The sequence below is a fragment of the Cotesia typhae genome, unplaced genomic scaffold (assembly GCF_013202065.1).
Source record: "Cotesia typhae breed Kobodo isofemale line unplaced genomic scaffold, CoteBio_Ctyphae contig_48, whole genome shotgun sequence".
Lineage (NCBI taxonomy): Eukaryota > Metazoa > Arthropoda > Insecta > Hymenoptera > Braconidae > Cotesia > Cotesia typhae.
The window spans coordinates 12,516,443-12,531,577 of NW_027423756.1; the positions used below are offsets into that span (position 1 = coordinate 12,516,443).

At 29.6% G+C, this 15,135-nt stretch overlaps 2 protein-coding genes across 13 annotated transcripts in view; both read right to left on the reverse strand.

Moving 5' to 3' along the window:
* Rhogap19d (Rho GTPase activating protein at 19D) overlaps nt 1-10,392 on the reverse strand; it is a 120,866-nt gene extending 110,474 nt beyond the window's left edge. For 6 of the 12 annotated variants that reach the window (XM_074246724.1, XM_074246723.1, XM_074246730.1 and 3 more), the window contains exon 1: nt 9,778-10,388. The gene's annotated coding sequence lies outside the window, so the exon portion shown is untranslated. Of the gene's footprint in view, nt 1-9,777 lie in introns of all 12 variants that reach the window. The other 6 variants (XM_074246731.1, XM_074246733.1, XM_074246729.1 and 3 more) reach the window with 3 other exon arrangements.
* A 924-nt stretch (nt 10,393-11,316) lies between these two features.
* On the reverse strand, nt 11,317-15,033 carry LOC141529709 (protein scarlet-like). The gene is made up of 14 exons (XM_074246385.1): nt 14,635-15,033; nt 14,522-14,570; nt 14,412-14,461; nt 14,182-14,321; nt 13,628-13,798; nt 13,308-13,546; nt 13,026-13,218; nt 12,925-12,953; nt 12,753-12,858; nt 12,435-12,662; nt 12,127-12,262; nt 11,937-12,042; nt 11,776-11,876; nt 11,317-11,706 (listed from the first exon to the last, which is right to left on the reverse strand). Exons 1-14 carry the CDS (start codon nt 14,750-14,752, stop codon nt 11,531-11,533), a joined length of 1,842 nt encoding a protein of 613 aa, XP_074102486.1. The 5' UTR covers nt 14,753-15,033; the 3' UTR covers nt 11,317-11,530.
* Nucleotides 15,034-15,135: the final 102 nt, after the last annotated feature.

Genomic DNA, 15,135 nt, shown 5'->3' on the forward strand with positions numbered 1-15,135 from the left:
TAGTTTGTTTTGCTTGAGCAGAAAAAAAATCACAAGGGTAAATATACTGAAAGATTTAGATTTAAAAAATACAAGGCTCAGTTTAACAAAAAGACAAAAAGTAATAAGTATTTGAAAAATTGTAACAAATTTTAATAGATAATAATTTATTTGTGCTACAAAAAAAAAATTCTAAAACTTTTAGTCAGCTTTCATAATAAAAATTCATTGATTTTCTATTAATTTTTCTGAATTTAAAATCTCCATTTCTCTCCATGTAGTATTAAAGATAAAGAAACCTAAGAAAGCTTAAAACATTTTCCCAATGCAAGTACAGAGCATACAAAGTAAGAATACATCGCTGGTTAAGGTATAGAGTAAAGTAAAGAGTTCAAGTGTGAAGTACTCTGGTGAAAATATTGTTGTACATATTACATCCACACAGCATAAAGCCTATCGTAGTCTCAACTAAACTCGGAAAGTTGGAGTATCCTCGTCGTGGTCGTGTAAATTTACGTGTGCCAGAAATAAGGTTAAAATAAAACAACTACATGGAAACGAGCGAGACGCTGCACACCGACATAACTAAACAGGCAGCAGACATGTTCATAAAACAAAACTTGCCGGGTAGGCATAGCAGAAGATCAGAGTTTAATAAAATAAAACCAGCAAATAATAAAAAAAGAATTTAAATTCTACTCGGGGACAAATTACGCATCTATTAACACACCCGTAGCTAAAAATATTCCCCACCAGTAATAGTATAAGTATAAGTATCAACGACGACGATCGTGACTCCTGGCTATGTTATATGTTCTATCGAATATACACAAACCGAAAGATAAATCTTTATATATTTTTCTCTTTCACAGTATATGCCTTTATACACTCATATACTAACACGTGATACATTTTTTTGGTTATTTTATTATTAAAAAAAAAAGTTGGTGCGTTGAACCGATGTAGTTCTCTACCATGACATTATTACACCTGTACTGTCTGTGTGTATATATATATATATATATATATATATATATATATATATATATATATATATATATATATATATGTGTATAAGAATCTTTCTTTATATTACACTCTTGGGCGATGTATGAATTTTCTCAAGTTGATATCAAAGCAACCAAGTTCCGCACGCGGGATCCGATTAGCCTCGAGGACTTTTTGCTTATACGCGGATTTATCGCATTTACGCTTATGTTAATGTATATTAAATTATGTTGTGTCTCTTATGTCACTATTTATTTTATACGAAATATACTGAAAACAGTATATTGCAGTTTTATTTATGATTTGTATATTTTATTGCTAATAAACTGTAATTAAAATTTATAAAAATAAATTGTCCTTCCTGTGCAATAAATTCTTGCTTATGCTCTGTTAGGATAATGGATTTTTTCAATAAAAATGCTGAACTTGCTATTTTTTCGGAGGCTCGGTCTCGCGACAAGTTTACAAATATAGGTAGGTAAATTTTCTCCATATCTATTATATAAAATGTGCTAACTGTACGGAAACTTTTAACTGCAGTGTACTAAATAATAATTAGCATTAAATATGACTATTTAATAATTTTTCTAACTCTAATAGTTATTGCTAAATTTTACAAGTTTTTATCCGGCGTTTGATGATAAATTATGAAAGTAATTTATAAATTATCGTTAATATAAAGTATTTTTTAATTATCGAGTAATTTAATCATTCAAATAACTGAAACTATTAATTAGATAAGTTCTAAACTTTTAAACTTGATTATAAGTAATTTTTTGTTGAAAGAAATAATTAGATAAAAATTTCTAAATAATTATTAAAACTCGTATAATTACTAGAATTTTATTAACGGTACCTAAATTGAGGTCACCATACATTTGTACATATACAAACGATATATTGTGAGCTGTTCTAATTTTGTGTAGAAAAAGACTAAATTGATTACATAAAAAATTGAAATAATTCAACATTCAACACTTGAATTGAATAATTTTGTACTTTGTAAGTAAAAACCGAAAATTGGGTCAATTAATTGACGGGAAGGAATATAAATTGCCGATGATTGAAAGCGTTTTTTGACGAGTCATTCAAGAAATAATTTGTTGTCATGAATAAAAGACAGGGTAGAGGCGTTGAGTCGTTTAAAACGCAGATATTATTTTTCTTGCAGAAGAGATTCGTGCCAACGCGTCACTCTGGTCGACTTGTTAAACTAAAAACACTGAGTGAAGAAAAGATTGAAGAAAAAAAGTGAGAGAGAAAGAATAAGAAGCAACCTCGAGAGTTTTTTGCCGCGAATAACAGTATCGGTTGGTTGAGTCTACTCGTATCACGCCTTGCTTCACGCAAGAAGTAAAGCTTTAGTCAAGGTAGGCTCACACACCACCACCACCACCACCACCACACCACCATCAACCGAATAAAATGGATAAAAGAACAATAAAACTAAATAATAATAACAGGAGTGAGAAATAAGGAATAAGGAGATGAGATCAAGGCTTCTATAATACTCGACGCCATTCTCGCAGCCTTACTGTGGTTTCGACGAATTCGATACACAGCTAACGATACCACCACTGATGGTATACTATATAATGCTATACTGTAATATTCAGTCCCTTCAACCGTCATCATATCACCAGATACAGAGTTTAATATAAGCCGGCCTGTCTAAGCATCATTTATCTGAATTGCGCAATTTTATCCTACACTACTTTTATTATTTTTGATATAATGGAGATTTGTGTTATGGTAAATTGAATATTGAATTAAACAATTTTATCTAATTACTTTTTTTTCTTTTTTTAATTGTATGGAAAAAAAAAAATAACCGGCTGTATCATTTCTAAACAATATGTCTAGATTTTATATAAAATTTATTGTTTTAAAAATAATAGAAATTATTTTAAAAAAATAATTTTTAAATTGTAAATTTTTTTCCAATAATAAGCTTGAAAATATCTAAGAAATGTCAATTACTGTGTTTTGAAATGAAGACACCGTAAAAGTAAACACAATTTTTTTTTTTACATAATTATTAAATTTATTCATTGTAAACTTTATGTAACCTTTTGAAGTATAATTACTGTCGAAGTTTACCTTTTAATAGATCAACGAAATGTCAAATTTTCCTTTACTCTTATTCAACATAATTCCAGCTGTTAATGACTTTAATTAGCCGACATATGTGGTGTTTTTATAATTTTTTCAATAAAAGCTGAGATGAAAGTTCACTCAGAAAAATTTTATTAATTTATAAGTTTTTTTTTTTTTTTTTTTTTTTCTGTATATTGACAATTTGAGATTAGATAAATCGAATTAAAAATTTTTCAACGCCAACAGTATTTCTGAGTAAATATCACTTTGCAATTTCGAGTAATTATTAGTCAAGCTATTAAAAAAGTTTTTTAAAGTCGATAGTTTCAAACTTTATTCGAGAGATTATTACTGAATATCTCCAAAAAAAAAAAAAAAAAATGTCGTAATTACCTTAAAAAAAAAATTTCAAGGCAATAAAGTTTTATTAAATTTAAATTACCGTCAGTAATAAATTTCAATGGCAAATTACTGAAATAATTATCAAACACCAAAGCCTCAAAATAAATTATAGACCGTGAAAAATTGTTTTTTATCCGAGCCTAATTTTAAAAAAATAATCCGTTAAATTATTATAATAATCCCAGTGTCATTATGAATAATATCTTGAAAACAAAATAATTTATTAATCATTCACGGGAGCGCTTACATCATTTCTCGCACTGACTGCACTTAACTTCCTTATAGAATTTAAAAAACGTCAACCCACTCCTGTTTTTAAATACAAGAAGAAGAAAACACTCGAAGGAGATGAGAATCAACTCTGAAAAGTAAAGACAGCGAGGTTATACATATATATAAATATAACTCACAAATCTTTACTTAAACACAGATATAATAATAAATTCTCTTCCTTCCTTGCCTTCCGTTCTTAATATCGTTTATTCGTCTCATCTCCAGTGTAATACTCGTTAGTACCGAGTCGAAATGAGAAGAGAAGCAACACGTTAATTATCCAAGCAACCCTCGGTTCATATCTCTCACGAGTCAGTGACGCGTTTTATCCCATCCTCTGCGCTTACAATATTCCTTTTATATTTTTCGATTAAAATTTAACTCTAAAATAAAATAGTTAACGCAATAGTTAGATTTTTATAAAATCTACTAAAAAATAGAGCACTCATCAGAAATCGAAGCCATGTCTTACTTTTACTGAAGCAAATTAAAAATAGATTAAAAGATCTATCGGTAACAAGAAAATAAATGATAGGATCATGTAGCGGAAATTGAATGTGGATCATTTGATATTTTTAAAATTTTATTATTAAATGATGATGATATTCTCATCTTATATCTGGTGAAAGTTATAGCCCGTGACGACAATGACTTTTTCTGCTGCGAAATGAAATAAAAATAATAAATAATAAAAGAAGAAGACGAAGAAAAACAAAACAAAGACGCGAGTGGTATAGAGTTGAGTTGTGTGTAGTCATTATAAGCTTTATGACCTCACCCGGAGCACGTCCAGCAGCAGGAATAAGATGTAAGAGCAGTAAGAAGACTGAGAGAGAAGAAACGAGAAGGTATTATCTTATCTTTAAAAAGCAATAAACGATCGACGGTCTGGTCGTGTCCGATAGTTGATATGCCTATCGTTCACTCACAGAAAGACGTCACGCCCAACTGCACCATCCAATGCTTCTTATTCTATTTAATTCGCTTTTATTTTATTTTATTCCACTCTACATTCTACATACTGCACAGCACACGTATATACACTCCATGCACTTTATAATACCATGACTATCAATCCGCTCTGTATAGTTGTTGTATTGCTCAAACTTGCTTCCGGATGTGCTCTCAATATCGTTAAGTGATCGAGATCAATCTGGGTAACTCAGTAGCGCCCGTCAGTTTATTTTTCAGTCGTGTAGTTTTAATGTAAAAATCTTTCGATGATAAAAAAAAAAAAAAATAAATAAATAAATAAACTTGTAATGAAAAGAAAAACAATAAAATTTTCACGACAACTGATAACGATCGAAGAAAAAATATTGTTTAATTATTAATGACGACAAACGAGATAAAATACGTGTAATTAATATCATAATACAACACAGAAGTCCGTTGCAAATAATAAATATTTTTAATTAACGGCTATTAATTAATTGAAACGTTAGAGCGGTTAAATAGACAAGGTCGTAAATATTTATTATTATTTGTTAATGCAAAAAATCCTCGTAAAGTATGACATGACTTTCATGACAGATGTTTTCAAGTACATTTTCTATGTTGGTAATGTGAGTAAATACCAGGTAATACACATTATACTCTAACTCGGCTAAGACTGGACTCACGATGACAACCGGTAATTTTTATTTTTGTTTTTTTTTTTTTTTTTTTTTTTTTAATCTTATTTACGGTACATACCAGGCAAGCTGAGCGAGCAATAGAGATATAGTGGAGTTTAACTTTAACAGAGGTATTAAATCCTTTGGTATACATATACAGGTCTAGCTGGATTTCTCGTCGTCTAAACGTCTAGTCTAACAATCTACCTCAGGGACACGAGAACGAGGTAGGTCTAGGTTATATGCTCACATTATTGTGTGTATACACATAAATACTGATGAAACATGTCTCATGTCGATCAAATGTGTGATATTGCACAGATACCAGCACAGCAAACAGAGTTAAGAGATAATGATATGCAAACAGAACCCATACTCACAACACATCACATTTTATTCGATCCAATAATTATTTCACCGGATAAATATTTTTACTGTTATTAATTTTATTTAATTGAATAAATATTTAAATGACGCTCTGTACTATTTTTTACTACCAACTATTTTATTTTTTATTTTTACAATAATTACTGTACTGAACGGCTCGACACTATTTATTCGTACGGTATATTATAATAGATAAGTGTGTAGAATGTGCTTGTCACGCCAGAGCCATAATAACAACTCTCGGTTATTTTTTTTTTAAACATCATCCACTCGACGTCTTAATGTCAATTTTAAAGATTTTTTTTTTTTTTTAATTTTAAATATTTTTATCAATTAATTTGATGGATTAAAAATTTTTTTTTTAAATTTATTTACGTAAATAAAAACAAAAAAGAAAAACTAATTTATACTATCATCATCAGACAATTAAGAAGACAATTAATTTCCAGGTCTTTGATCCACAATAGTGTTTTTTAACCAACCAGACGGCCTCGTTCTCTCCTCAAGCATAAATTACTTATTGTCGCTGGTATTTAAAAATGACATCACCTATTTATATATCATTAATATATGATCGGTGTAACTTTATTGAGATAACAGCTTAAACTTTTGTATTACTCATTAAAATATAACATATCGCATCAGTGCTTAATATTATTCAGACTCTTTCTTTTTATTTTACTCTCTGTTAGTAATAAATAATAATTATTACTATTATTAATAATTAACAAAATAAAAATAATAAGTTAAATTTATAACTCTAGATTCGGTCGCCAAGTATGGCTCGGAATATAAGAGGAGAGACGAGAGTGAGATCTTGTCGCGCCAACCAAGTTGTAGATCAAAAGTTTTATATTTTTTTCACAGACAAACCGGCATCTTGCCGGCAATTTCTGTGGTGTATATCAAAGAAGTCACCAAGCCTTAATAGCTGATAGCACTTTCTACGGAAAAAGTACAAGTACGATTTCTCTTATTTTTAAACTAAAAAAAAAAAAAAAAATAAAAGCCTTTTTGTCTCCATATTCATTACTCGCTTGCATAGTAAATTGTGAATTTAAAATTTTAAAATTTTAAATTCAATGGACATTAATATATTTCATGTATTAATCACATGTATTTACAATCTATATTATATTAAATAAATATAAAAAAAAAGTGAGACATGAAATTACGTGCTCCGTAATTTTCATAGTTTGATTAATCTGCATTGGGGATCTCGAAAATCCCGTCTCTACTCTTGCCTGAGAGATTTTAGACACCACCAAAGAATATTATACTACTAGACAGATAAGACATTGAAGACGTTATTAACTGTTTAATATTCACTGGAGGGTAAATTACTCTTGAGTTTAATCTACAAATAATAATCCCGCGGATGTTTCTCAACTGTAAACGCGCATAACAAATAACAAACTAAAAAGATAATATTTAACTAAACTTTAAATAATAAACGCAACTCTTCTTCAAGATAATTTTAATTTCAAATGCTCGAGTATCAGCAGAGCATAAACAACAGATCCAATTGAGATTTTCAATTAAATGACCCAATATAAATCCTCCGTTTAAAAGTTCAAAGCTGTGATATAAAATAATATTCAAATTTTATATTTTCCCGCTTAATAATATTTCAATTACCAATTTAAACGTTCAATAACATTTAATATCATGGTATGTAAATAAATGTATATGTATATGATATGACCAATACAGATAGACATTAACTAAAGAGAATACTGGCGCCAGCTCGTGACCTGACGTGACGATCACGAAACGAGTGTAGTAACGTCATTATTGTAGTGGTCCCGAGTAGACCCCGACATGCACGGTTTGTTGTATAGCTTCTCACCCGCAAAAGATCATCTCAACATTATATTAAGCGTCCTTGAAAATATATAAGAACGCGGCTTGCATGAGTTTCTGTTACACCGTCCAGGAGCATCAACGGCTACATTACCAGTAACTAAATAAAGAAAAGATTTACAAAGTATAAGTACTGGACATTATTTAGCAAGAAGGATAATAAGTATTCTCGGGACATGAAAAGAGAAGCCAAAGAATCGTGCAAAAGTTACAGCAAGTTGTATTAGTTGCCGAGACTACGGTCTGGCGATGCTGCTTAGCCCTATCTTGGTAATACTGCACAGAAAAAAGAACTTCTTGCACCAAGAAAATTTTAAGGAAAACAAAAGTTATTTTGGAGCAAGTCTGGGAAATTATTTTTAAAAAATTGCATTTGTAATTTTTTAGAGCCTCCAAAGATGGAATTTTTTAAATAAATTTTTTTTTGCTATAATTTTTTAATTAAAAATTTTTTAAAAATTATCCGGTCACTCAATTTCAGTATCATGAAAATTTATATAAAGTTAGCAGACGTCCAAAAATTTTTTATTTCTTTTTATTAATTAAATTACAACAAAAAAAATATTTCTAAAAAATTGCACTTATAATTTTTCAAGTTTTTTAATATTTAATTAAAATTTTTTCAATAAAAAATTTTAAAAAATTTTGAAATATCAGCTAACTCCAGTCAAGAATTTTTTTTTTTCCGTGTGGGACTACCAACTACAACTGGAGGATATTTGAGTCTGGATTCTCTTTGGATCGGAGCAAGTGGGAATTTTGCAAAGAGTTTACATTTACGGGGAATCTAGAAGGAGAGTAACGACGAATCAAGTGAAGTAAAGAGGGATTGATCTCAACCAAGGTCGATCCAAGACTTGTGAGCCTGAGACTGAGATGCTATGCCAGTGAGCGGTTGTACAATGTAGTAGTAATACAATCGAGTATAGAGGCAATTTTGCAGTGTCGAGAGGAACACCGTACCCGAGAAAAGACTACAAAGGCAAAATGCAAGATTGTAAGTGTGTATGGTTGATATATACTTAGAGGTATATATTTACTGAAATGTACTCACGTCTGCACTTTGAGATCGCTCTCCTTATGGACATTCGAATCGGCTCACGCGAGTTCAATAAAAAAAACTCCAGTACGCTTTAAAAGGGGCTCCAACTTCCAACTCGTCCACTCCAACTCGAGCTCAGACTCCAGAGTGAATAGAGACTCTGATACAGAACACAGAGGCTCGACAAAACGGATAGGATAGAAAGACGTCGAGAGAATTCGATGGAATGGAAGTAAAGGAACAAGAGAAAAAAGATACTGTGAAGAGATGCAGCCGTGGTCGGTACGGGATAGGAGGCTGTGCTCTGCACGAGCACGGTCAATCTTTCTTCGAGTTTACGAACAAATAAAGTAAAAAGTTAACCTCGAAAAAATTATCAACCTCCAATCCATCTACTACACTACACAATTTTTTACAAGCGCTATCTTTATCCTTATTCTTATCCTTGTTATTAAGAATCTGTCAAAACAATACCTTGTTTTACAAATAACATTTTTTACACCGTGTTAACTTGTTTTATGACAAATCAATTGTTCGGTTTGTGTTGATATTATGTACGGTGTTTGTAATTTTATTCGTAAATTATATAGTTCTTATCAACCTGGAAATGCTTGCGAGAACTATTTTATTTTTTTAATTTTTATACCATGCCGGCTAAGTAAAACTCAACAAAATATATAAAGCCAATTAATTTATATTTTAAATATTTTGTTTTCTGAAAATAAAATTGATTAAATTAAATGAAGCTGAACTTTTAGCGGACACTTGACAATTTTTTGATTTTTTTGAAAAATAAACTAGGCAGAGAAAATTATTTATAATTTTTCAGAGCTTTTAAACATAAATAATCCTGAAGTTAGCCGTTAGCTGTCAATTTTAAAAATTTTAATAACAAATCAATTACAATAAAAAAATTCTTTTAAAAATTTTCACTTGCAATTTTAATTAATTTTTTTTTTTTTTAATAATTGCATTATTATAAAATTTTAAAATAATTTTTAATGTCTGCCAACTTCAGAGTTATAAAAATAAAGTTTTTAAAAATGATCAAATGTCTCTAAATTTCAGTATCATTAAATTAATGATTTTTATTAAAGAAAAATGACTTACCTCTTACAAATATACGATGTAATAATAAAAAAGATATTCACAATTGGTTGTACTCCAAACTCGAGAGCGTAATAGCTCCTCTGGTGTGTATCTATGAGGATTCAGGGGCACACATCAGGCTCACGATTGTCGTCATTATTTTCTGCATTCGGCACTCGCGGTTACCGGAATTAACAGCACGAGTAAAGTACACAGGCGTCGCGTCGGTACGCATTATTAACTATTTAAAAGCATTGTTCTTTAATAATTGAAAGCAACAAAACAAACACGCGGGTATTATGCAGGTACAATATATAATATATGCATATATTGTATGTATCACGGTACTTAAAAATAAAACACAGAGAAACAAAACAACACGGACACGTCTGTACTGGAGCGATTATTAATCGTCACTACGGACTACGAACTATAAGCATAAGCCAGAGCGAGTATCTGGGGAAACGCAGAGCACACTCGAGAGAACAACGAGCACGAGAACGAGAATAATCCTCTCTCCCGCTCACTCCGAGACAACGACTACGAGACGAGGTACGAGCTACGGGCCTACGAGGACGCACACATTACACGCACACGCTTACTCGTTTGTTTCCTTTTTTTTATTTTATCTCCACTGCTGCCCCCGCGAGCAGCGGCAACAACTGACTCCGAGATCACTTGTCTTATGGTAACATGGCCGCTTCCTTTTCCCATACTAAAATATTTTTCAAACCAGACGCCAACGGCTTTTCTCTGTACTGACGCGCCATCTGTGCGGGCTTTTTTAAACTATTTATTCTATCGGTATATTATCAAAGTTTATGCTCTGTTTTATATTTATTTTATATTTAATAATTATTTTTAATGACAGAAGTTGACAGATGTAAAAATTTTTTTAATAAATTAATTACAATAAAAAAATTCTTATAAAAATATTCACTTGTAATTTTTATTAATTTTCACATGTCAAATTTTTTAACTAAATATTTTTTTAATAATTTAATTGCTACAAAATTCTAAAAAAATTTTTAATGTCCGTCAACTTCAGGGTTATAAATTTTTTTAGATATTTATAGCAATTAAATTATTATAAAAAAAATTTAATTAAAAAGTTTCACATGTAAAAATTAATGAAAATTACAAGTGAAAATTTTTAGAAGCATTTTTTTTATTGTAATTGATTTATTTAAAAAATTAAAAAATTAAAAATGTCGGCAAACTTCAGTATTATTATTATTAATACTTTTTTTTATTTCTTTAACTTAATGATAACACTACAGTTGACGGATATTAAAAATTTTTTATAATTTAAAAAAATTGTTAAATATCTTTTAAATTAGTTTTTATAAATGATACTTGAAATATTACATTTTTAACTTTCTAAAATTTCGAAATGTCAATTTTTTTTTTGTTATAATTTATTTGTTAAAAAATTATTAAAATTATCAAATATCTGCATAAATAATTTCCATTAAAGCATTGAACATTTTGATTTAATAAAAATTTTTTATTTATCTTAAAAAAAATTGAGATCCATCGAATATTTTGACGTTTCTTTTCTTTTTGAAGAAATGACAAGACTATTGGTAAGTATTTCATCATTACAATGAAAAAAATTGAATTTTAATCAAAAACTCTTAAAATTTCAATAATAATCTCAATTTTAAATCAATTAATTTTAAATTAGTTAATTTTTTTATTGACTATCAGATATAAAATAACAAGTGACCAATTTACAAATTTTTAAATTCATTAATGATTAAAATATAAAAAATTACTTTAGTCGAGATCTCCGCCAAAGACAGTAGTACCCTAAAAGATGAAAACAAGTAAAGATAATAAACATAGAAAGAATATCAGTCCAATAATTTCTTTCATTAAAATCATAGATGTCCATAACTTGAGTTCCATTTTGAATGCACGGTAGTCCAGATCTTTCAAATGCACATGCTGCAACTCAAATTATAATTATAACTACACTAGTAAATTAATTTATTTTAATTATTGAAATAAATTTACAGATATTGGAGATATCTTTCCATTGAACGATTGTCAGAGCCTCAGTCGAGTGAAGGAGCCATGAAATGTATCGAACCCATCTTATAAAAATTGGCAGTGAGCTAAAACGGTAAGTTTAGAATTAATTTCAATATATTTAATATAATTTATTAAAAAAATACCTGAGTTTTACAAAAGGCCCCATTGTTATCATAAGAATATAATCAAAAGGTACCAAATATGCCATTGCTAATGGGACAGTTTCAAAGGCAGCTGAAAAAAAGCATCCTGAAACAATGAAACAATGAGTTTTTATTAAAATTATAAATCTTTTTAAAGGCATTATTGTTGTTCAATTAATTGAAAAGGTACCACATGCTGTAGAAACGTTCATTGTACAAATAGTGACAAGTAATGTCAGCCCAAACGCCTCTATAGAACTTCGTAAACCAACGAGCCAATAAACAATCATGGTAAAGAGTACTGGCTCTATAATTAATCCTGGTACCTGCAAAATTGATAAATTAAAATGAATATCCCACAATTTGAACATTCACAGTAAAAAATATTGTGTTAAATATATAGTCCATTGTGTTGATTTTAAAAAATTTTTTTTACTGTGCTTCAATTAAAGCTTTAATTATAAAATAAATTAATCAAAAAAAAAAAAAAAAATTTACCAACGAAACCATCCGAGAAATGTAATAAAGATGAGTGGGATACATTCCGGCTCTATGCTCGCGTATAAAAAGCGGAAATTCCTGGGGGAATAATGACAGTGTCGCGTACATTGGAAAAAATGCATTTTCAGTAACAAGAATGAAAAGTACTCCTTGAACCGCCTGAATACCAAGTTGATCTAAATTTATTGCACCAATGAAACACAGTCCTGCCATCAGGGCGACACACTGAAGAGCATAACAACAATCTATAAATGCGTTAACCGCTAATTTATTTATATTTATTTGTTTTTAACTAATCACTTTCATTTAACCTACCAATTTTTGGACTATTCTTATTAATTGAACTGATGGGTCCCTTATTACTTGGTTGAACCCTCGATGAGTTAGCCAAAATAGTCTCGACCACCAGTAAGGTTGTTTGCTGAAAAATTGAATCGTTTTTATTGCTGGGAATAAAAAATAGTACTTGATTTTTTTTTATACTCACAATTCTGGTTCGTAAGCGCTTATACTCCACTAAAAAAAAATTATAAAATTATTGATAAGAATTTTCTTGATTAAATAATTAGTAATTAATAATTTTATTACATTGTATGTTTTTGAAATGTGATTTTCAAGCTGCAGTGCAACATCTATTTCTTGACAAGCAACGCTAGTTAAAAAAGCATCGCAAATTCGTTGAGCTGTCCGCCGACTTGTTTCTTCTTCTCGTGGAGTGATAGCCAAAGTCGCTACTAAAAAATCCGCTGGGTTATAATTGCTGGGGCATTCATAGCCTTGTCTATAAAAAAAAAAAAAAAAAAAAAAATTCAATACATTCTTTAGAATTTTATTTCTTTATTATTTATTCTTATTGTAAAAAATAATTACTTGGAGAAAAAATCAATGGCTGCGGCTTTAGTACCAGCAAAAGCTATTCTCCCGTCAGCAACTAAAATAATCCGATCAAATTCATCAAAAATAGACGAGCTTGGCTGATGAATTGTGCATAAGACCGTCCGACCGCGATGGGCGAACGTCGTTAGTTTTGAAATTAATGAGCTCGCTGAATTTGAGTCCTGGCCGGTTGTCGGCTCATCCAGGAAAAGTATTTTAGGATCCGTCAGAAGCTTTAACATAAATATTTTCTTGTAAAAAAAATTTTTTTATGATGGATTTTTTTATTCGAGAAATAGAATAGTGTTTAATACTTCTGTTGCAAACGCCAGTCTCTTTTTCTCTCCTCCAGATAAAACTTTATCGTCTCCACCTGCACCGATTCTCACGTTTCGTCGATCGTGCAAGCCAACTTCGCGAAGTAATGCATTTATCCGTTCGTGGATTTCAAACTTTGATATTCTTCTATCCAGTTTCATTTGCGCCTTATTAAATATTAATAAAAATATTCAATATTTTTTTTTATTAAAAATTATTATAAATGATTTATAATATTCAATTTTTCATTAATTTTTCGACCAAAAATAATTTTGAAGAGCTTCATTGTCTTAGATCAAGACAAAAAATTTTTGGTTTAAGAATTTTTTTATTCTAATCAAAAAGATGAAACTCTTAAAAATTATTTACTTGATTCAAAAAAATTTTTTTTTCTGGGTAGCTAAATTTGACATTATAGACAATTTTTGGGAACTTGGGAAAGAAACGTCGTGGTTAAAAAATTAAATCTCTACACATTGGATCGGCTACTTTGGCTAAAAAAACTACTCATCTGTTTAATAATTAATAAGAAAGTTAAAAAAAAAATTACCATAAACCACAAATGTTCCAGTACAGTCATAGTACCGATAAATATATCTTCTTGATGCATGAAACCCGTGTGGTGTCTCATATAAGAAGGATCTACTCTCTGTCCATTGATCCTAATGTCTCCGTGTACAATAATACCAGCTATTGATCATCAGAAAAATACATTTGAATATAATAACATATATCATTATTATTTTATTTTATCTTTATCCGCTCATACGCAATACTTACGAGCTGTACGATAAGCTAAAGCCGTCATAAGAGAACTTTTTCCTGCTCCGCTTTAATATAAGTTCAATTGCATTAGAATAATTAATTGATTTATTTAAAAATTTTATTACCTTCCTCCTAAAATTGCTGTTAGATCTCCGGGCTTAACAATCCCTCGAACTAATAAAAATTAAATAAAAAATTTCAATAATTTTACAATGAAAAATATCAAAAATTACATTACCATTATTCACAAGCTGTTTGCAAATGATATTACTTCGATTCATGGCGTAAACAGATAAATCACGCCAAGAAAGTGTCGCACCTTGTGATTTCGATACACTAGATTCGTTTTTAGCCATTTTTATTGTAATAAATTAATAAATTATTTATTTTATTAAAATTTTCTAAGTATAAATACAAAAAAATTAACACTTCACAGCAAAAAAAAATAATTTACACTTCAACTAAAATTAAAAAAAAAAAAGAAAAATCATTTCTAAAAAAGATAAAATATTTTTAAAAAATCACAAATAAGCCCTAAGGTACTTTAATGTCATCCATTCCCTAGACAACAAAGAAACCTTAGTGCTGAAACGCGACTGGAATCGCTTAGTTACCAGACCCGACTGCCGCAAGGGATTGTCACTGAGTCAAGATTCGTGCATGTAACGAGAGAAATGTTACTCGAAACTTCTCGTTACATTACATTATATGTTTTTTATTTTATATTATATGTTTTATT

Coding starts and splice junctions, on each gene's coding strand:
- LOC141529709 (XM_074246385.1), bottom strand. CDS start 14,752: ATGGCTAAAAACGAATCTAGTGTATCGAAATCACAAGGTGCGACACTT. Junction 13,799..14,181: donor TGGAACATTTGTGGTTTATG/GTAATTTTTTTT, acceptor ATATTTAATAAG/GCGCAAATGAAACTGGATAG. Junction 13,219..13,307: donor GCCATTGATTTTTTCTCCAA/GTAATTATTTTT, acceptor TTTTTTTTATAG/ACAAGGCTATGAATGCCCCA.